Raw genomic sequence first — 23,364 nt, 5'->3', positions numbered from 1 at the left:
CATCAGTACCTGACCTCACTAATGCTCAATCAAATCCTCACGGCAGTGTTCCAACAGCTAAAGCCCACCTGAGTTGCAGGTAATGCCCCCCCAGCCAGATGGGCACACGCAGCGGAATGAGTCTCCATGATCGTAGCATGTTCCACCGTTAGTGCAGGTAGTGGAGTCACACTGGCTCTCTCCTGTGAGAAAACACAGAAGTAAGCAGCACTGAAGGCTTTCACTCATTCATGCACTCTATTCATCGTGTTCTGGGTCAAAAATCGACTCTTCAGATTTTAAGGTGGTCACACTTTATTTGGATGGTCCTCTATAGATGATCTACAGATGCTTCAATCATTAACAGTGATGATACTCAGTTGATTATTACCAACATTGTGGTTTGGACAGGGGTCAGCAACATGCGGCACAGAGGCCACACACGGCTCTTTTACTGCCCTGTTGCGGAGTTAGATTTGTAGGTTAAAATAAAATGAAGCTCTGCTGATCATTCAACACCCCTACGATGGACTGGCAACCTGTCCAGGGGGTATCCGCCTGATGACCGCTGGGATAGGCTCCAGCACCCCCTGCGACCCAGAAGGAGAAGCGGCTTTAAAGATGTGCGTGCGTGCGTGCGTGTGTGTGCGTGTGTGTGTGTGCGTGTGTGTGTGTGTGTGAGCTCATTCAACACAGTTTAACACTAAATGGTCTTAAACTCTGGAGTTAATGTAGAACTGCTAATTCACCCTTTAACCCTGAAGGCTGATGCACAGACGTCTGGTCACCATAGCAACGCAACAATCAAACAAATGGCTTAGCTAGTAGCTAACGAAAAGGCAAAGAGAAAGATTCAAAACATCCATAATTTGGAGACGAATGGACTTCTTTGCATTTATAATCACATCAGTTGTTTTCCTGATACGTTTAATGTGCATCGAGAAACACTGAAAAGTCGTGAAGCTGAAGTCGCTTCTCATTCGCCAGCTTCTTGTTTGAATTTTCCAGCGCATTAGGAACCATCTAAGGTGGAACGGAAAATTCGAACAAGAAGCTGGCGAATGAGAAGCGACTTCAGCCTCGTACAAAAAAAAAAAAAAAAAAAACTCTATTTAACTATCTAAACTTCTATTTTTGTGGGAAAGTTTCCTGCTGGAGATGTGAGAAAAGCAGCAAATGCTGAGCTGAAGCCTAAGCAGAGCAAAGTAAGTCTGTTATTGTCTGAATTATATTTTTAGCCTGTACCAGAACATCAGCACATGCTGAGACAGAGTTACAGCCAAGATGTCATACTGGGCATTCAATGTTGTGGCTCCCAATGTGGTCTGATTTCTGTTGAACAGACAAACAGGCTCATGGGTTAGAATCTTCCACACTCAACTTCAGGTTCAGTTGCATTTAATGGACATTTAGGTGAATTTTATTTAAAGATATACTGAAAGCTTCTACAGTGGACCATCCAAATAAAACGTTACCTCAGTGTCTCTAGAATCCCATTACAAACCCATTACACTTTATCATGAATTTTTTCATGAAACTTAATGAGTTCTTCAACAGTGATGATATGAATGTGTAAAAAGGAAGATGATCAGTTTGATGCCTTTATAAAAAGATACTGTTCAGGGTCGAATTTGTTCCTGTAGTTCCGAATGGCAATCGAAAAGCAGCAAATTGAGGGTTTTTGATGGGTAAGCAGTTGGCCAAATGAAAGTGTAGTGTATCTTATGCTTTAGGACTGTTTTGAGGTGATGTAGCCATACAGAGTCAAACCTGAGCCACAAATATCAATGATGGGACTGACTTGCGAATATAATGATATGATGTTTCACCCCAAATGTGATTTTATGGAAAGTGACCTTAGAGCAAATAAAATTGTTTGATTTCTAAAACTTTTGTAAGTGACATGAACTTTCTCTACCACTGTCTGTTTCCTCATACGGGCCCATGCTTATCAACATAGACACACACACACACACACACACACACACACACACACACACACACACACACACACACACTTACGTGACTGACAGGTTTTGCCCTTCCAGTTGTCAGAACACTGACAGTAGAAGTCATTGAGCAGGTCCAAACAAAGACCACCGTTCATACAGGGTCCAGACGAACACTCGTTTACTTCTGTAGGAGAGAACAGAGGATAAATGAGAAGAGAAGAGATGTAAAAAGGAAAATAGGGACGATAAGTAAAAAAGGAAAAGATCAATGAAGAAAAAAGGAAAGAAGGGGTGAGAAGGGAAAGAAGTAAAGAGGAAAGAAGAGAAAAGAAAGAAGGAGAAGAGAAGCGAAGAGAAAAACAAGAGAAAAGAAGACAACATAAGAGAAGAAAAGAGAGAAGAGATGTCAAAAGGAAAGTAGGGATGAGAAGTAAAAAGGAAAAAAGATAAGTGAAGAAAAAAGGACAGAAGGGATGAGAAGAGAAAGAAGTAATGGGGAAAGAAAAGAAGAGGAGAAGAGAAGAGACAGCTAATAAAGGAGACTGACCCTGCTCACATAGCTGTCCCTGCCAGCCATCGGGACAGAGACACTGGAAGGCGCCGATTCCATCCAGACACGTTCCACCGTTTCGACACAGAGAAGATGCGCAGTCGTTAATATCTGCGGGGTGGAGCACAGAATCAGACCGGGTGGCATGGAGGCCTCAACACAATGCTGCACAATGTGGTGTTCATAAATATTCATAAATGTTGAATATACTAGTTGCAGTGATCTCCAATACTGGTCCTGTACTAAACACTGAAGCATGCTCTGATATTAAACCCTCTCGTTTTCGTGCCAACCACCTTAAAAACTGGTACCCACCACCAGTGAACTGAATCCATGTTGACCTACAAGGTTTTTGGCATGCTTACGTTTAGTGTGCACCCAAGTACAGGATGTTTACACCTGTCAAAACAAGCCGACCTAAAGAAGAGGTCCGACTGGTCATCACACAGGATGTGAAAACACTGAAAGGACCTGTGCTGGGACCACAGTATGCACACACGTGCACGTTGTTTTCACAGTTTGAGTGTGATACTGTAACTCACTCTCGTGGCAGTATGTCCCTGTAAACCCAGGTTGGCACGCGCATGTAAAGTTGCCTCCCGATTGGCTGATACAGCGACCGTGAGGGCCGCACACATTGGACGATATGTGCCACACCCCTTCCTCCGTGGCATTGGTCGCCACAGCAATGGTACAGCTGTCAATCACTAGGATAAAAATAAGAGACGTATGAGGCTTTTCTAACACCAGAGAGAGACGGCTTAACTCAAGTCAGATTATAGCTAAAGTTAAAATGCCAGCCCAAAATGATCAGCCAAGAAATGTTTGGAGTGTCAAATTTGCCCTTTGAGAACATTGGAGCTACTCAATATGGCAAAAGTGTGGTGGTTTAAGCGTGCAGCTTATACTACAAGAACGATGTGAGCATCTCTCACGATTAATAGTCTCAGCAGCGTTAGCTTAGTAGCTCCAATTCAAAACTAACAAAGCCCACTTCTGACACCAATGCTGTCTTGGCTGATGAACCACACTGGTTTATTGCTAAGTAAAACAGTCTTAAAACTAGTTGATATATCTCACATTCATTATTTTAAGATTGTTGTAAGCTTAGAATAAGATTATTTAATGTATTTATTGACATTTTTACTTAATTTTACCCAATGAAATTACTAAAAACATCACTATATTGGTAAATAACTTTTGCTTTTGCTTAAAGAAACATGCTTCATACCAGCAAAATGATCTGTCAATATAGTAAGATCATTTTACTTGATAAAATTACTTTAACCAACTAATAACATCTAGAAATAAGTTTTTTAATCTTATAATATTTGTACAACCATGTCAGAATGAGAAATATTAGATATTTAGATTAGATTTAAGATGATTTCTCTTGCTAAGCTGTCATTTTTTGCAGTGTACATTCAGAGTAAGAGGCAAGATCTTAACCAAAGCTCTAATTTAATATAAATATATTTTTTTAATTATATCAGTAAAAGTCAACTGGCAATGGACTCTGACAAAAAAACACAATGTGCTTCAGATCTGATCTCAGTGCAGTAAAAACCTTGGCAGGGGCTGGTCTTGCAGTGATCTCGCAGCCCGCTGCAGGTTTTCCCTTCATATTCATCGGCACATGCGCAGTAGAAGTCGCCCTGCAGAGCATGACACTGAGCTTTATTCTGGCAAGGGTTAGGAGTGCACGGGTCTACCTGCTCCTGGGGGAGGGAGAAAGAGAGGATTATGGGATATATATGACTGTTCTGCTAAGATCATTTTTCTGACGTTTAAACTGAGATTCCCAGTATTTTAACAACACTTTATGAATGACCGGTCGGTAATATTAGACACTGACTGCATAGCTGCACTCTGTAGTTCTACAGTTACAGACTGTAGTCCATCTGTTTCTCTGATACTCTGTTACCCTGTTCTTCAGTGGTCAGGACCCCCATGGACCCTCACAGAGCAGGTACTATTTCAGTGGTGGATCAATATCAGCACTTCAGTTACACTGACATGGTGGTGGAGTGTTAGGGTGTGTTGGGCTGGTACGAGTGGATCAGACACAGTAGTGCTGCTGGAGTTTTTAAACACTGTGTCCACTCACTGTCCACTCTGGTAGACACTCCTACCTTGTCAGTCCACTTTGTAGATGTAAAGTCAGACACGACAGCTCATCTCTTGCTGCACAGTTTGGGTTGGTCATCCTCTAGTCCTTCATCAGTGGCCATAGGACGCTGTTGGAAGGATATTTTTGGTTGGTGGACTATTCTCAGTCCAGCAGTGACACTGAGGTGTCACTGAGCAGTGTCTGATCCACTCAAACCAGCACAACACACTAACACACAACCACCACGTCAGTGTTACTGCAGTGCTGAGAATGACCCACCACCCAAATAGTACCTGCTCTGTGAGGGTCCATGGGGGTCCTGACCACTGAAGAACAGGGTAACAGAGTATCAGAGAAACAGATGGACTACAGTCTGTAACTGTAGAACTACAGAGTGCAGCTATACAGTAAGTGGAGCTGATCAAATGGACAATGAGCGTAGAAACAAGAAGGTGGTCAGAATGTTACGCCTGACCGGTGTTTAGACCTATTATGGAACATGGCTTCTAACATGAATGTAGCCACAAGGACAGCTGACCCGTCTCTCTGTGCTCTGTACTGCCCACCTGACAGGTCTTCCCCGTGTATCCAGGTGAACAATGGCACTCGTAGCTGTTGTGTGTCGTCCAGCATTGCCCACCGTTCTGGCATGGGGCGCTCGCACACCTGCTCTGCTGCACCTCACAGTGTTTACCCACAAACCCTGGCTGGCACTGGCACAGGTAGCTATGGCGATCATCCTAACAGGAATACACAGTGAAGCTGAAAAACACCTCGCAGCGACGTACGACTGTGTTATGAACATTTCACATGTGAAGGTTTTCCTGCGTCCATAAATTCACCGATGCTGACTAAGACATTGCTGACAACACAAAGACATAAAACAAGCAGTGACAGGACAGCTGACTGTCCTGTTAACATTTAACCCTTATGTTCGTACCTTGGCCCCTCCCCCTAACACCCAGTACACACACACACACACACACACACACACACACACATCTAGTCCATTTTACTTCAAACAAAACAATTCACAATTTTTTTTAGAATCTGTTAATACAGTATTAATAATACAACTCAGTCCAGAAGAAACACTGGACTAGCAGGTGTCTACAAACTTTTGGACATTTAGTGTATCTGCATTTTTCCTCAAATAGCCTGGATTGAAGCATCATAGCCTGAACCTTCATGATCAATACAATCAATACTGGACTGCAATTATACAGTCTATAAACGTGTCCGCCAGTGCCCTCAAACCACTGGACTCAATCCCTCACTCCACTTGCGACTCATTACTGGCCACCCATATAACACTCATCACTGCAGACCGGACGAGAAAGCTGGTTGGCCCTCATTAGCAGCAAGACTGGAATCAAACTACTTTTTGTTTATAAATCCCTCTCTTATCAATGATCTCTATAGCTTATCAGACCCGCTCAAGTGACTGGACCACTGGTCAGGTCCCGAGAGTTTTTACTGAACTGGGAAAATCTGCTTTTATCTGCAGCACCAGTGAGCTGGACTTCACCACAGCAGTCTCTAAAACTGGACTGCGTCACCCAGTTATTTAAACTTTGGGTCTCTGACCACCTTCAGACAGCCTGTGACTGTTTTAGTGGGGTTTCATTTTTCCTTTTTAAATGGGTTCATTTTATTTATTTAATGTTCATTAATGAATTGACTCATTTATTTATTTATTTGTCTTCCGCATTACTCCTTGTGCTGTAGCGTCTGCGCTGTGTTTATTGTATTGTCTCGCTCTTGTGTTCCGGTGTTGGTCCTGGAGGAGTGTTGTTACGTTTCACTGTGTACTTGTTTATAGCTGAAATGACAGCAAAGCCTGACTTGACTTAACCTGACTCGAGGTTTTATTCAAATGTATGTGGAAGTCGCTCACCTTGCATGTGCCACCATTCTGACACTGGCCGTAACAGGTATTGATATCTGCAACAGAGAATCATAATCAGTGAACAGCATCTAACATCAGGAGTATTGAGCTCACAGTTTAAGACACACTCTGCGATTTTTAAAGTCACTGTGTTTATATCAGTTTTATGGTTCAGAGACTCCAAAAGTGCCATATTGCTTGTTGGAATAGTTGTTCTTTTTCTTGATCTTCACTTAAGGACCCATATCCTGGAAAACCTCATTTTTAAAATAAAATATAAATATATAAAATAACTGTTAAAAAAACATACCATTCAGTCCTGCAGGCCATGCAGTTTATATATGGAAACTGAGCTGCAAAACCAGCCCGTTTTAAATAAATGTTTTTGTGATGTCACTAAAACCAACATGTTTACTTATCACTGTGGTCGGGAGAAAACCTCGTATCTCCAAAACGGTAACTTTACAGGAGAAGGAAAAAACCTGCTCTACTTTTAATGCAAGTCAATGGAACCAGATTTTTTTCCAAGTCATTTTTGGTCATTTCTTTTGGTCCATTCATCAAGAACTTTACACACAATGTGACGGACAACAGGTATTTCCAAATTATGCTAAAAACTGAAAAACATCAAAAATGGAGATACGAGGTTTTCTTCTGACAACAGGGATATATTGGCCTATGCTATTGGCTAAAGCAGCTTAGCCCCGCCCACTCCCACTAAAGTTTATAAGGGGTGTTTAAGCCCAGACTTTTTTGAATGAGGTACAATCGTAGAGAGCCAATCAGAACAGAGCTCAGTCACATTTATATCAGTCATCAGGCACAAAACTACGGCGCCTCGGAGGGGGTGGAGGTAAAAATGCGTACGCACGTTTATTTCTACCTGTGGCCACGATTTCTTCACTTGTTCCCACAATCATCAATATTTCTCTCGTTTTCTTTTGACCGTGTGCACGTTTTCCTGTCAAATGTGTGCAAACAGAAGAAATGTGGTAGATCCAGGCTGTTTTATTCGTCCTGTGCAGAAGTAGCTAGCAGCTCCCTGATGCTGCTTGATGGGTTTCTATGTTTTGGATTGATGTGACAATTAACAGATTCTCATTAGGTTTGGTTTTTAATTCGGGGACGCTGTGAGGACACTGTAGGTCCTCTTCACAGCAACCCGCCGAAGACTCATCAGTGCAGCTGTGGTTTGGTGGAGAAATGAAGGAAGACAATAAACTACAACCACAGTCTTCACTAAACTGCACTTTTAATGACTTCCCTTCGCAGGGTGTGACCGCTTAGCCCTGTTTCTGCTCGAGAGTTAAGCTGTTCGATTTGCACAAATAAAAAAAAAACAATGCAAACAATTAAAAGGATAATATGAGCAGGATTAAAAGAAAACGAGAGAATGAATTAAAGAAATCGTGACTGTGAATAAAAGACAACATCCATTCGAACTGCAAAACTTCTGAAATTCAACACAAATGAATTTTTCTTTGTACCCCTGTTTGCTCTGGGGCTCCATACAACAGGGTCTTTAAGTAACAAACACAACCTGTTGTATTCACTGGCACATGGAGAGGTCGGAAAACAGTAATAAATAAATAAATCATGACACAAACTTTGTAAATGAGAAAAAATGCCATAAATAAAGGATTGTAGGATATGGGGATATGGGCCCTTTAACACTGTGAGCTGTAAAAATCACAGAGTGCTCCTGTATCACCTGAAGTTTTAGTGCTTTGCAGGCTGGTGCGCAGCGGCGAAGTCAGTCTGAACATGCGAGTTTAGACTGGATGTGGAACGTTAGTCAGGGAACGCACAGGGACATGCAGAGGGAGAGCCGAAGGAAAGAAAGCCACTAATCTCTCCTTTCAGTGTGAATCCGTCCTCATTCAGTCTAAAACTGGGTTGGATAGATTACTGACACTGCAGAGAACACAAGGATGTTCAGGAGGGCTGAGCGCTCCAGGAAAATAACCTGCAAAACAGGTACCAACTAAAGATCTGTGGCATTTTTCTGAGAGGGTTACAGTTCATTTCTGATTATGACTTTCATATTTCCCCTTGAAGTTTAACCTTTTTGTCAGTCAGTACATACAATTAAATTCTGGATAATTAAATGGCTGAGATGTAAACAGAGTCATTCCGAGCGGTTTGGTGTGAAACGCTTCAGTCTAGAGAAACGCAGAGAGTCGGAATTGTTTACAGTGGTGCTGATAGGAACCAGACGTCCGCCTCTAAAAGCTCCCTCAGAGGAAGTTATTACATGAAATGGTTATGAATATGCTGAAAACACTGAGGCCTGCAAAATAGCTCCCAAATAAACTAGATTTACAATTATTTCATCATTATTCTTACATATAAAAAGTCCCAAAAAGGGGGCTAAAGAGGCTCAAAGCTGATGGAGCAGGACAGAGAAGAAGCAGACAGCAGGACTCTGCTGATCGATTGTGCTAAAATCGGAGAACCTAAGCGCTGTTGATGATCCATTACTGATCTACAGAGCTGCCAGTTTATGGAAAGAGACCACCAGTAATGGCCCAGTGGTGGTCCTTTTCCATTGATGGACAGGGTGTAGGGGGCTAATAAACAGTGTAAAAACTGACCATCTACTGTGTGTAACTGTACACCTACAGAGCGTGTCTATATGGTAGGTGTTTCTGATAAAATGGCCAATGAGCATAGGTACATTCTATAGTACGGGTACCTAATAAACTGGCAGCTGAGTGAACACAGTGTGCTCAGACAGGACAGAGGCAGAGACGGGCTTTTACTGAGCTGATGTACTGACTGATGTTACAGCTCTTTCCCTTCCAGCCTGGGTAGCAGGCACAGTGATATCCACCAATCAGATTTTTACAAGAGTAAAAATTTAGACAAGGCCTCTTCACACACTCATTCACATCTGTGAGAGTGAGAGAGAGACAGAGAGAGACAGATGGAGAAAGTGAAGAGAGAATTAAGCTATAAAGCCCCACCACCAAGAAGCATCAAAAAACATATGGTATATACACTTTGCCTTAAGAATAAACTACATTTCCCATGCTGCCCTGGGAGTAACACACAAAAAAGCTGAGCTTGGTCACATAAAAGCAGCATCCCTTTCCTTTGTATCTGCAAAGATGAGCTTCCTTTGCTTTACTAGAACTCAAGGCAAACTACTCCAACCCAATGGATGCGGTGGTCTACAGTTTACTCTGTAGCAGTCAATTCTGTTCGGACCGAGCCTTCAGCATATGGCTAAAGTTCTAGGCTGCTTCGACTCGGGTCTAGAAGGCCGGACCCCTGGATCCTGGCTGTGGTAATACAGACATAGGACTGAGGAACAGGGAAGAGATGGGGTGGTGTGGACTGTGAAAACTTCATCACTGGAAATGAAAGGTAGAGATGGGAATCTATACGGCCTGGAGGAGGAGGAGGGGCTTGTTCCATAGCTCCATATCATAGCAGGTCACATGTACTGGCCAGTGTGTTTGCATGTGGAAAACAGTGCTCTGGACATTACAGACAAACCCTGATGTCTGTAAATGTAACGGGAGCCCAGCCTGCGACACCGCCGTTTCACTTCTGCAGTGATCGTGTTTACAGGTTGTTGAGCGGTCTCTCTTAGTGGACTGAACGTGAACGCTGGAGTAAAATACCTTACCCCCTTTGACTCTCTCTCCACCAACCAAAGATAGCCCCCTGCAAGGGTATATTTAGCCCCCTGGTTGGCAGTTGCCAGGGCTGGAGATATATATAGCTTTACTCAAATGGCTGGGCTTGGGTTACTGATAATGTACAGCTTTCTGTAACAGACATGCAGACTCTGCCTTAGACATCCAATAACACACACACACGGACCCATGGACACACACACACACAAACACACACACACACACACACACACACACAGTAACTGCCGGGTGTAAGATTTAAACACATTCGGTTACACCTCATCAAATTAAACATGCAATCTGCACACTCAGAGAGGGGCTGATATCTGAGAGGAGTTGCCCCCATTTAGTCACACTCTGCTGCATTAATCCTCCTTTCTGCACACGCTGCAGTACGTCCTCCTAAAGTCCATGCAAGAACTAATGCACTGACCTGTTGCATACATTAAAGGTGAATTCCACTAGTTTTTTTTTATTTCTGCATAACTGAATGGTTGACGTGTAAACTACGTCCTACAGAGTGGTCTGATGGGAAATAGCTAATTGTAGAGAAATGTACTGACCAGGGCTGAACTGCCTGGGAAAAATACCTAATTGCAATTTTTCTCATTGATATTGCGACGGCGATTTAAATTGTGATTCTTTTCTGTAAATTGAAGTCCAGGCCTGTTATTTTCATCAAGATGACCAAAACATGCACTTGAACACTGAACACGCCAGACTGCCAGTTAGGTGTGCCTGTGTTGTCACAGCATATAGTTATTTGGTTGCTTCTAATTGGTCCAACTCATCTACAGGCAGCTATTAGGCTTATGTTCCCCAATTAAGACAACATAGTGTATAAAAATGGCCATTTGAAGATTGCACTCTTTTACATTTCAGTTTCGACAAGAAAACAGTGAATCTTTCAGCCCTAGTACTGACTTAGATGTCTTCACAGTGGTGGTGACAGGAACCAGGGGTCACCACGTTACAAATAAAGCCATTTTATTTAATATCCAAAAGGCCAGTGAGTTTTACATGTAATGTTGATAACTTGGAATATCATATTATATAATTTGGAATATTAAATCATCCTGCATGTACCTCACCGCCTTCAATATGTGCAGTCTTAATCATTTAAACCAGCACTAAACTCTTTCACTCTGAAATTAAATGAATTAAATATTATCCATTCAATAATGCAGAAATGTACAAATTTCAGTGGAATTCCCCTTTAAATGTGTAAGTATCTGAGACACACAAGCGCACACACAGTCTGTCCTACCTATCTGGCAGGTTTTCCCCGTCCACTGTGGTGGACACACACAGTCAAAGCCGTTGTCCAGATCAATGCAGGTGCCGCCGTGTGCACAGGGACTAGACATACACTCGTCTTTATCTGGAAGAAACAGAGCTGTAAATAATCACACACAGCGGCTTCACCCATAACTCACTGGAACATGCTGAGCAAGTCTTTTGAAGAACTTTTGGTAGCACTTTATTTGGAGGAGTCCTTTGTAGATGATTAATAAACTCTTAACAGAGTGTCAGTAACACATCAATAACATGTCAGTGAAGTGGCAGCAGTGAAGCATCTGAACTGAAGTAAATATCTAATAGATGTTCTGTTGATACGTTACTGATATTCAGTAAATGTGTTGTTAATATTTTACTTCCTTTATGCAAAACCTCACCTTACCAACCTTACCTAACACCTAACCCTCACCCTGGACCTAATCCTAAAACTAACCTTAAACTCAACCCAAAACCTAATCCTAACCCTCAACCTGGCCCTAATCCTAATCCAAACCTTGGCCTTAATCTCAACCTAAAACATAACTCTAACCTTGGCCCTAATCCTAACCTTAACCTCAAGCCAAAACCTAATCCTAACCCTCACCCTGGCCCTTATCCTAATCTGAACCTTGACCTCAATCCAAAACCTAATCCTAACCCTCACCCTGGCCCTTATCCTAATCCTAACCTTAACCTCAAGCCAAAACCTAATCCTAACCCTCACCCTGGCCCTTATCCTAATCTGAACCTTGACCTCAATCCAAAACCTAATCCTAACCCTCACCCTGGACCTATCCTAATCTGAACCTTGACCTCAATCCAAAACCTAATCCTAACCCTCACCCTGGACCTATCCTAATCTGAACCTTGACCTCAATCCAAAACCTAATCCTAACCCTCACCCTGCCCGTTATCCTAATCTGAACCTTGACCTCAATCCAAAACCTAATCCTAACCCTCACCCTGGCCCTATCCTAATCTGAACCTTGACCTCAATCCAAAACCTAATCCTAACCCTCACCCTGGCCCTTATCCTAATCTGAACCTTGACCTCAATCCAAAACCTAATCCTAACCCTCACCCTGGCCCTTATCCTAATCTGAACCTTGACCTCAATCCAAAACCTAATCCTAACCCTCACCCTGGCCCTATCTTAATCTGAACCTTGACCTCAATCCAAAACCTAATCCTAACCCTCACCCTGGCCCTATCTTAATCTGAACCTTGACCTCAATCCAAAACCTAATCCTAACCCTCATCTGTTTTTGACATGTTAGTTGAGTGTTTGTTTCATCTAAAAGAACCACTCAGCATAACGTGTCACCGAACTTTCGCTCCAGACCTTATTTGTGTTTACTAGTAGAAGGAGATATTTTAAAGGGGACCTATTATTTTCCAGTTGCTTCCTTTCCTTTAATGTGCTATATAGTTTTTCTGCATGTAAACAGTTTGTAAAGTCACAGAGGGAGAAACTCTCTCCCACCGAAACCACTTTTCCCAGCTGCCTGAAACGCCTCACTGGAATTCCAGCCCTTTTCCTTCATTACAAGACGATGCAAGTGGTGTAGGGGCAGAACTTGTAGCATGGTGCCACTTTGGCAGCTGACCAAACAGAAGAGAATGGGCAAGCTGACCAATCAGAGCACACTATGCTCATTGGGAGGCGTGGCTTAAGGACACAGAAGCTCTAATAGAGCATTTCAGACAGAGAGTTAATAGAGATGTACAGCATAAGAAAAACAGTAAGAACTCCAGCCTCTGGGGACAGGATGTAAATAATAACAAATGTAATATTAAATGTAATTTAATATGTAATGATATAACATACTATGGTATTCTGTATGTACTACAACACAAACGTATGGCAAAACCACGAGAGCAACTCGAGAGTTCTACAGGTCTCAGATCTTAGCCAAAGCTTTGAGTATCAGGAATTCACTGTGAAGGTGAAAGTAAAGGTGTGATGTGCTCTCTGACCTTTAGCACAGGTAGGACCCGTCCAGCCAGGGGGACAGTGGCACTCGAATCTGGACGCCACCTCGTGACACGTCCCGCCGTTGGCACATGGGTTGGACATGCACGCGTGCTCCGCTGCATACAGACACAAATGCAGTGACACACACACACACACACAAACATCAACTGAGGTGTAAATCTCTGCCACTTCAAAGCGTCATGACTCAACACGACAGTCTGATCTGATCAGATTCAGAATCTTTTTTTTTTAATGCACTAAATTCACACATGTGACTGAAGGAGTGCGTAGTGGAAGATGGTTAGTATGGTGTGGTGTGGTTGGTTAGTGTAGTGGTTAACACCCCTGCACTGGGGTTCAATCCCCCACCAGGGCAAGCAGCCTACACTATACCAATAAGAGTCCTTGGGCAAGACTCCTAACACCACCTTGGCCTTCCTGTGTAAAATAATCAAATCGTAAGTCGCTCTGGATAAGAGCGTCAGCCAAATGCCGTAAATGGAAGACAGACAATTATTACAATATTTAGTTATTCTGACCAAAAAACAGGTGGTACTGTCTCACAGCAAGAAGGGCCTAGGTTCGATTCCCTAGTCGGACGACCAGGGTTTGCACGTTCTCCCCGTGGGCAAGTGTTTCCTCTGGTTTCTTCCCCACAGTCCAAAGACACGCAGTCAGGGAATGGGAATGTTCAATCGCCCCTAGGTGTGAGTGAGTGTGTATGTCTGTGTGTCTGCCCAGTGATGGATTGGTGACCTGTCCATGGTGTTTCCTGCTTTCTGCCCAATGAACGCTAAAAAAAGCTTCCGGGCAAATATTTTAGTGATGCTGACGTCTATTAAAATGATCAGAAGCACAAAACACTGAAGGTAAACAGTTTCCATCAGGGAGAACCGAGTGGCTCTGAAATCACTTTTTACACACAAGCAAAGTTTCAGTTTCAGATTTATTTACAACTTAGTTCCAAGTTTAAGTTGAATAAAAACTGGCTTTAAACTCAGGATCACAGATGAGCTCCTTTACAATGTTGATCTGTAGGCGTCTGTTCATAAACATAAACCAGCCCAAACTCATTTACTATAAAATGAAATGGTGTTTGTAGAAATTCAGAAAAAAGCCGCGTCAGTCTCGACTGCATATGTGGACATATTTCTATATTGTGCTCTATTTACACAAAGTTAGGTTAGTTCATCATTTATGTTGAACAGACTCTCCCAAAGTTTTACGCCGCTGCGCTGACGTTGAACCGTGTGCTGCACTGGGTCGGTATGACCAACAGGTCAAAACCAGCTCTAAACAAAGTGACCGCTGGGCCCTGATTGGTGCTCTGGCTTTGCGCTTCTTTCGTTTTGACATGTGACGTTTTTATACACACAGAAACCAAAAGGAACGACAGATTTCTCAAAATGTAGGAGGAAAAAGTCGGATATTAGACTCTGAAATGTAGTGGAGTGAAAGGAGAAAGTCCAGAACGGAGAAACTTCAGTACAGATACACCAAAAATACTAAAGTACAGAAACTAATTACATTTACTTACTAACTGTCCACCACTGGAATCTATTTCTCTGACAACTAACATGTTGGGACATCGTCTACTGAGGAGAAAAGATGTCATGTAGAAGATTACGAGTTATTAGTTCAGCTCATCTGAAGAGTCTTCATTACTCATCCAATACAAACCTAAACACTTTCTAACACCTCACCGATCTGCTTGCGCTATGGTGGTAAGTTATGACAGGTTTCCTCACCTATCTCACAGTTCTTGCCCGAGTATCCCTCAGGGCAATCGCAGCGGTACTCATCAGGCTCCGTGTTCAAGCACGTCCCCCCGTTCACACACGGCCGGTGGTTTCCACAGTAATTGAGGTCTGAAAATCAGTGAAGAGAAAGAATGAGGGGAAAAATCAACATTACACATGTATATAAATCTGTACACCCATTCAAAGTTACATGTATTGTAACATTTTTTCACATATAACCACAAAAGTGACCCGCATACTCAGCAACATGTGTGCTGCTGATCACCTTTATCGCACAGCAGGCCTCCCCAGTTCTTCTCACAGATGCAATCCCATTTCTTCACACAGGTGCCATGAACACATCCTGGATACGGCAGACACTCGTCACACAGCGGACCCTGCCAGCCGTAATTACACCTGCGACGAAAAGCGGACTGTGTGAGACTGACACTGAAGATTCTCATCATTTTGATATTGCCTGATGGCTGAAATGATTTCTAAATACACCGGTCAGGCATAACATTACATCCTCGTTTCTACGCTCACTGTCCACTTTATCAGCTCCACTTACTGTATAGCTGCACTCTGTAGTTCTACAGTTACAGACTGTAGTCCATCTGTTTCTCTGATACTCTGTTACCCTGTTCTTCAGTGGTCAGGACCCCCATGGACCCTCACAGAGCAGGTACTATTAGGGTGGTGGGTCATTCTCAGCACTGCAGTTACACTGACGTGGTGGTTGTGTGTTAGTGTGTGTTGTGCTGGTCTGAGTGGATCAGACACAGCAGTGCTGCTGGAGTTTTTAAACACCTCAGAGTCACTGCTGGACTGAGAATAGCCCACCAACCAAAAATACCCAGCCAACAGCGTCCTGTGACCACTGATGAAGGACTAGAGGATGACCAACACAAACTGTGCAGCAGCAGATGAGCTGTCGTCTCTGACTTTACATCTACAAAGTGAACCGACAAGGTAGGAGTGTCTACCAGAGTGGACAGTGAGTGGACACAGTGTTTAAAAACTCCAGCAGCACTGCTGTGTCTGATCCACTTGTACCAGCACAACACACACTAACACACCATGTAACCTACACTGCAAAAAAGAGCCCATTTTGTATTTGTTATTTTTGTGATGTCACAAAAACCAACACATATTTACATATATCCACAGCAGTTTAGCCCCACCCATTCATCCTGAAGTCACAAGGAATGTTTCAGAATGCACTGCTTGTGAATGAGACACACTACAGGGCAGCCAATCAGGACAGAGCTCATTCACATACAGCGGTCTTAAAGGCACAGTAAGGAAAAAGAGACTGCTTCATCTGAAGGGATGAACAGAGGCTGGGAAACAATTGTGTTAAAATGAATTGCAACTGTGTCTGTTACATAAAGTGACACAAGCATGGACCTCTGGGATACAAAGTATAATGTAAAGATGTAGACATGAGCTCTTTAATATCGTCTGATTTAATATAATGTTTGTTAGATTTTAATATCCAACTCTAGTAGTTTTATTCAGTGCTTTACTGACACTTCTTAAACTCTAATGAGCAGCAAAAAGTCAATAAATAAAATGCAGAGTTACACATAATTCTTTTTCATTTTGTTTTTAGGTAATTATTTGTTTTCTTAATCAACTCTTCATCTAAATAATGCCCTTTTTCTCATTCACGTTATTCTCATGCTAAAGGTGAGGTCTTGTTATTTTAACGTGAGCCTGACGATGGGCCCAAAGTTTTATTATACACATCTATAACCTAAGAATAGCTCAACTAGTCCCTGTAGTTACCGAACAAAAAGGCTTAGTATGTAATAAGCCTGGGATTTTAAGGGATTAAACATCTAGTTATGCATGAAGAGGCTCATACAAGTATAGAAACATCACGGGTTGTCAATATCAGCTGATATTATCGGCCAACTGATCTATCAGCCAAGCCCTACATTCTATTGCTGATGAAATATCCACTCATTGTAAAGCACAGGTGTAAAAATAAGGCTAAAAATAAAAATGGACACACAAAATCACCCAAATCTCTCTCAATAAAGCTCAATTTATTATTTCAGATATCAAATAATACACTAAACCGCTAACACTAACTCCAGCTGATATCCACTGTGAACGACAGTCGGGATTAAAACGGACGGGCTTTTTTCCCATCTGCAGTTGAGCCATCACTCCACATCCACAATCACAGACAGCTCAGCATTCCACACAGACTGGAGGTCAAAGGCCATGTACACCATGCATGCTATCCAGACCCCAGGGGGAAAACGAGCTTCAGCACACACATATAGACGCACAGCGTGCATTACGGAGAATATATAGAGGATACACAGGATATTATGTCACGTATCAGACTAACATTGCGCTGCTGTCGGGACAAAACCTTACATCTCCATTTTGGTCATTTTTCAGTTTTTGACATCATTTGAAAATACGTGGTACCCCTTACATCCTGTGTAAGTTTCACGATGAATGGACTAAAAGAAATGACCCAAAATGACTTGGAGAAAAGTCTGGCTCCATTGACTTGCATGAAAAATACAGCAAGTTTTTTCCTTCTCCTGTAAAGTTGTCGTTTTTGGAGGTACGAGGTTTTGTTCCGACAGCAGATAGACAGAGACCAGCGCGCTGCTGATGAAGACTACCAAGTCCTTAATCACATAAGTAGAGTGGAGCGGTTTTCAGCTATTTTTGAATGACAGGCAAACACTTTCCTCAAGGTTTTTCTGCTGCAGTCACCCATCTAACACAGCATGGTTTGGCATAGATCTTAAAGCCTTTTGGTAGCTGCTGTGAAATCCAATCCAATCAGAGCTGTATAAGGACTCCATTTAAAACGCATTACACAATCACATTCCACGGCTTTCCTGCGCGTTTTTCTGGAGCCCAACAGTTGCTGCTCCGCCAGGTCACACTGCAAACTCAGTAAGAGCACACATGAATCACGCAGACACTTTCACCATCACAATATTTCCTTTTTCTGAGATTTGACACCAGTACTGGCAAAAAAAAACATTATCAAAAATGACAAGTACAATTAGAAGTGATTTTCATTCAGCGGTTCACGTGCTGCATGTCGCTAAATCCAGTTAAAGAGGAATTCCGCCTATTTTTCACATTTTCTGCAAAATTCTATGGATCAGCCGAGTTATTCAGAGTGGCTTGGTGTGAAATGGTTCGGATTGCTTCACAGTGGTGGTGATGGGAACCAGGGGTCTCCACGTCTACCGCATAAATAGAGCCATTTTAATTACTATCCAGACCAACTAGTGAACCTTCATGGGACTTCTGAGTTTTACATGGAATGTTGATGATGGTAAAATAGTCATAAATCAAAAAAAGTGATTTTTTTTTAGATGCTTTGTGGCCTCATAACGCCCTGGATGTACTTCTAGGCCATGAACGGATTAAAAAAAATCAAAAATCTCATCTCATAACTCTTGTAAAACAATATCTCTATCTCTATCTCTAGAGGTGGATGTCTGGTTCCTATCACCACCACTGTAAACAATTCTAGGTACGTTTATCTTTAATGCATTTCACACCAAACCCCTGTAAGTCGCTTTGTTTACATCTTAATTTAATTATGCATGTATGGTCTTTGGAAAATCAGTGAAATTCCTCTTTGAACATCATCAGGTTTGTTGTGTTTGTAATGAAACGTGCGGTTTGTTGGTGGTAATTAAGCTCTGACGACGTCCACGCTGTGGTGACATTTATAATATCTTCATATTTCCCAGCCCTAATTTAAACATCAATGGCTGCAATCATCGCTGATGTACTCGAACAAGCCTTGCTGAGATCTGAATATTTACCGTAAAACACACATGCAGACCACACTCCCTCCTCCGTCTCACACACAGGGTGTAGGATTAGCTAATCAGTTGGTTTAGTGTGATGTGGTGTTATTTCTGTGTCAGTGGCAACCTTGTTCCAGCTGTCTCCACATTTCATTCAGAACTATTTAAAGCTCCTCCACTCACTACAACGTACAGCCCAACTGCCTCTCTCACACACACACACACACACACACACACACACACACACACACACACACACACCTACTACTGACTGGCCACGCCCTATGACAGATAACGGCACTGGACAACATGTTCACACTGCGCCGTAGTTATTAGGGATGCAAATGTTGGCCTTTTATTTGCGACTGTTATTAGTTAATATAACAAACGACTTACCAAACACAAGACTGCACTTTATACAAACGAGGCTTCAGGATTAACTGGATGAAAAAAGGCATCCTAACGTAACAGATGCAGTAATGTAATGTATCCAAGTTCTGAATACATAGTTGTTTTTTATAGGCTTGCCTTTTGAACTAATTCAGTAAAATGATCCATATCCATTGAAACAAAACCTCGTACCTCCAAAATGGGAACTTTACAGAAGAAGGTGAAAACCTACTTTATTTCTAATGTAAGTCAATGGAACCAGAGGCTTTTCCAAGACATTCTGAACCACTTCTTTTGGTCCCTTCGTCATGAAATTTACACACAATATGAAGAGTAATGGGCATTTTCAACTTATGCCAAAACCTGAAAAATGATGACAACGGAGACACGAGGTTTTGTTTTGACAGCAGTGATGTATTTATTAGTTAACAATCAATCGTTAATCATTAACACCTAATATATCTTGATTTTAAGCATCTCTGAGGTACATTACTTTACGCAAGCCCATTTCCAAAAAAGTTTGGACGCTGTGCAAAGTGTAAATAAAAACAAGATGCAAAGATGTGCAATTAATTTAAAGCTTAGTTTTCATAGAAAATAGTACAAAGACAACAAATCAAGTATTGAAACTAGGAATTTGGTTTATTTTTACATTTTTTATCCAAATTTCTCCCCAATCTAGTCGTCTCCAATTCCACCCGTTAGTTAGGACTTTCATGATCACACGACGCCATCAACGCTCGGAGGACGAAGGCAGCATTGGCCTCCTCCGAAACCCGTGAAGCCAGTCACCGCATCTTTTTGAACTACTGCTTACGCAACGTCACTGGACAGCTGAACGGGATCAGAGGAAAGCGCCAACCGCCAGTTCCGATACGGTCAGCTAACAGACGCCTGCAGTGCCTAGCATTGCGTTGAGTGATGGGGGAGAAGGGGGGGCCATCCTACCCACCCAGAGAGTGAGGCCAGTTGTGCTCTCTAGGACTCCCGGCTACGGACGGCAGTAGCATCACTTGTGACCTCCAAATGATGCAGCCAATGCCTAGACGGCTGCACCACTAGGGATTCCGAAACTGGGAATTTTTATTGCTTTTTTCAAAATACATTCCCATTTTGAATTTGATCGTTTTTACAACCCCAATCCCAATGAAGTTGGGACGTTGTGTAAAACATAATAACAGAACACATTGATTTGCAACAATAAAGTTTATCCGTTTGAACATTAAATATCTCGTCTTTGTAGTGTGTTCAACTGAATATCGGTTGAAAAGGTTTTGCAAATCATCGTCTTCTGTTATTATTTATGTTTTACACAACGTCCCAACTTCATTGCTATTGGGGTTGTACAAAAAAAAGCAAACAACTGGTTAAAAACAATTAAGATGTCACAAGTCAGATGGTTTGCTAAAGTACTTTGTTTACTGTGGGTTTGTTTTGATTGCAGCCCCTCCTCTTTCCCTCACAATACATGTGACTGGTTATCTTGCATGTCAGTCAAAAGTCTGGCTGAGATCTGGCTTGTGAGACTAGCCTACAGGTTAGTGATTACAGCCTATTACTGTTACTGTACTGTTAGGCTACAACTGTCTTTTTTTATGTTTAACCTCTCCGAACATTTGGAAATGTGGGAAGACTTCCCGAGTGCTACAGCACGGCTTTATCTGCTCAGCAGCTGCTGTTACGGAAGATCCCACCTTGTTAGACTTGGTAGAATAAGAGTTCTGCTCCTCAGTATAACAATTTCAACACGTTTATTATGAAAATGAATCTTTTCCATTAATCCATGCATCGATAAAACAATCCACCTTTAAACTGATCACTAGACAGGAGCAGCTGTAAATGCTGAACAAATCTTATTAGATAAGCATTTTGTTCTCCAACACTGTCGCCTGCAGACTCAACACATAAGCAACCACAGCAAAACAGAGATCATGCCAAGACCTAGGCCATATGCAAACAACAAAGCAGGCCTTTTGCGGGTTTAGGCCTATTCAAAGCACCAGAAGGAGAAAAAAAAGGTGGAAAAAGTGGCACAACACTGAATGTGGGGAAGAAAGAGGTGGAGGAGATGAATCCTGTTATTGTGAGGATTATTTTATTTGAGCTGAGAGTCTCTGTAGAAGCCAGTCCTTCTGCCACAGATACAGATCTGTGGCAGAAGATACCTCACACACACACACAAGCACACACATAGACATCCCCACAAACCTACACAAACAAACAAGACGTAACTAGCCCTCACCGAGACATTTCATCTGTAAAACACAAGCATGGAACGACGCGACTGGGGGACAGAGCGAGAGAGAGAGAGACGCTACAGCATCTACACAAGACATGCATACACATAAAACAGGCGAATGAAGGCAGGATGTATAGAAATCAGGCCCAGCAGAGGTACAGTAGGTTTCAGACTTACGTGCATTGCCCTGGTGCAGAGCAGCTTCCATGCGACTCACTGCAGCCCTGCTTACAGATAGCTGCAAGAGAGACCATCAGAGTTACAATACAGCGATAAACCACAGGAGGCCGCGTCGCACTGTGCCTAACAACACCCGTACCCGTGACAAAATCACAGTGACTCACAGTCTCAAGTGGCTTACTGCTTTTATAAAATGGCAATCAACATAAACCATAGAAAATAACTGATCAGTGACAATAACAATCGACGTAAACAAGCAAGAAATGTAGTTCCTTTAGAATACGGTGTTGCATTAGAGTCAAATCCCATTCATTAACACAGGGACTTTGCATGCTGTGGTGCAGTGATACAGAGTCCAGCGTCTGTGAGGAGCCATAGGTCTGCCTATATCGTGGATTTTACAATAGCTTTGAACACAGCTCAGCCAATCAGATTTTAGGACCGGAACTGTCTATTTTATAAGAGTGCATATACACTGAGCTGTCAGCTTAATACAACCTACCTTACAGGTTCACTACACAGGTGCACAGGCACAGACCGCAGGCCGAGTGTTGCTGCATGACCCATTAGCACCACCTCTCCTACGGATGTCATTTTGACTATTTTTGATATTTGACTAGTTGTAGGAGTTAAAGAATGGATGTTTGGTGAACCAAAAGAAAGAAAAAAGACAACAGATGGACCGACAAAACTAATGCAGGGCTGTAGGCTTACTTTTTTAGCTGATAGCATTGATTACAGTTACTTACTGTCCACTTATAATAGAGTCAGCTAGCGTGCATATTAATGCCAGGTGTAAGGGCGCTGCAGTGGCTCTGCAGTCGAAGAGCTGAACGATCATGGGCTTTTTCTCATCGATATTGAGATTGTCTTTAAAATGTGACTAGATTAAACACATTAAGCACACATTAAGTGTGCCAGACTGCCAGTCAGTGCTACTATGTTTAATTTCCGCACTGAAAACATGTTAAGATAACGTCAAATAATGTAGAATATGAATAAAAATGGAAATCATTCTCTTTCTGTGATTTTGACATTAAAAAAAAAAACAAAAAAACATTAGCTAGAGGGGGATAAAGCCCGCCAGCGCTGGGCTGAACACAATCAAATCCTCACAGCAATGTTCCAACGTCTAGTGCAAAGCCATCCCAGAAGATAAGAGGCTGTTACTGCAGGAAAGCAGCACAAACTCACTACTAATACCCTTCATTTCAGAAGAAATCTCAGACAAGCAGGCGTCCACAAACTTTTGGACATGCAGCGTGTATCCAAAGCTTCAGGCACACACCGTTTGTGCAGTCAGGCCCAGTCCAGCCCTCCAGGCACTGCTGGTTGCCGAGGTGATCGCACTCGTAGTGGCCGAAGTAGTCGTCCCGTGGACGGCACTGCTTGTTGCACTTGTTGCTGTAGTAATGGCGGTCGCAGCGAACGCGCACGCTGTACTGGAAGCTGACCGTCAGGCCGTTGTGTGAGATCACCTGTCGCTCGTCTCCGGGGTTCATCTCTCCACGATACACACTCCGCTCCATCAACAAATCCTCCTCTACAGAAAAACACACACAAACAGGACGTCAGTCACAAATTACGAATGCAACCGTTGCCTCTGACTGTGGTCCCCCAGTGGCCTCTAGGGA

General features: G+C 42.5%; 1 protein-coding gene across 2 annotated transcripts in view; it reads right to left on the bottom strand.

The window, feature by feature from the left end:
- The window catches only part of jag2a (jagged canonical Notch ligand 2a), an 83,951-nt gene that overhangs the window by 17,397 nt on the left and 43,190 nt on the right, over positions 1-23,364 (bottom strand). Inside the window, exons 4-17 of one of the 2 annotated variants that reach the window (XM_017724241.1) lie at positions 23,019-23,273; positions 21,728-21,788; positions 15,402-15,532; positions 15,125-15,244; positions 13,379-13,492; positions 11,391-11,504; positions 9,259-9,372; positions 6,489-6,535; positions 5,158-5,331; positions 4,049-4,199; positions 3,024-3,188; positions 2,479-2,592; positions 2,002-2,115; positions 69-182 (exon numbers count right to left, since the gene is read on the bottom strand). In XM_017724241.1, coding sequence (XP_017579730.1) covers positions 69-182; positions 2,002-2,115; positions 2,479-2,592; positions 3,024-3,188; positions 4,049-4,199; positions 5,158-5,331; positions 6,489-6,535; positions 9,259-9,372; positions 11,391-11,504; positions 13,379-13,492; positions 15,125-15,244; positions 15,402-15,532; positions 21,728-21,788; positions 23,019-23,273 — 1,788 coding nt within the window. The remainder of the gene's footprint in view (positions 1-68; positions 183-2,001; positions 2,116-2,478; positions 2,593-3,023; positions 3,189-4,048; positions 4,200-5,157; positions 5,332-6,488; positions 6,536-9,258; positions 9,373-11,390; positions 11,505-13,378; positions 13,493-15,124; positions 15,245-15,401; positions 15,533-21,727; positions 21,789-23,018; positions 23,274-23,364) is intronic. The other variant, XM_017724242.1, reaches the window with a different exon arrangement.

The sequence above is a fragment of the Pygocentrus nattereri genome, chromosome 5, assembly GCF_015220715.1.
Source record: "Pygocentrus nattereri isolate fPygNat1 chromosome 5, fPygNat1.pri, whole genome shotgun sequence".
Lineage (NCBI taxonomy): Eukaryota > Metazoa > Chordata > Actinopteri > Characiformes > Serrasalmidae > Pygocentrus > Pygocentrus nattereri.
The sequence above is the reverse complement of the archived record's forward strand: the minus strand, read 5'-3'. Positions and strand labels throughout refer to the sequence as shown.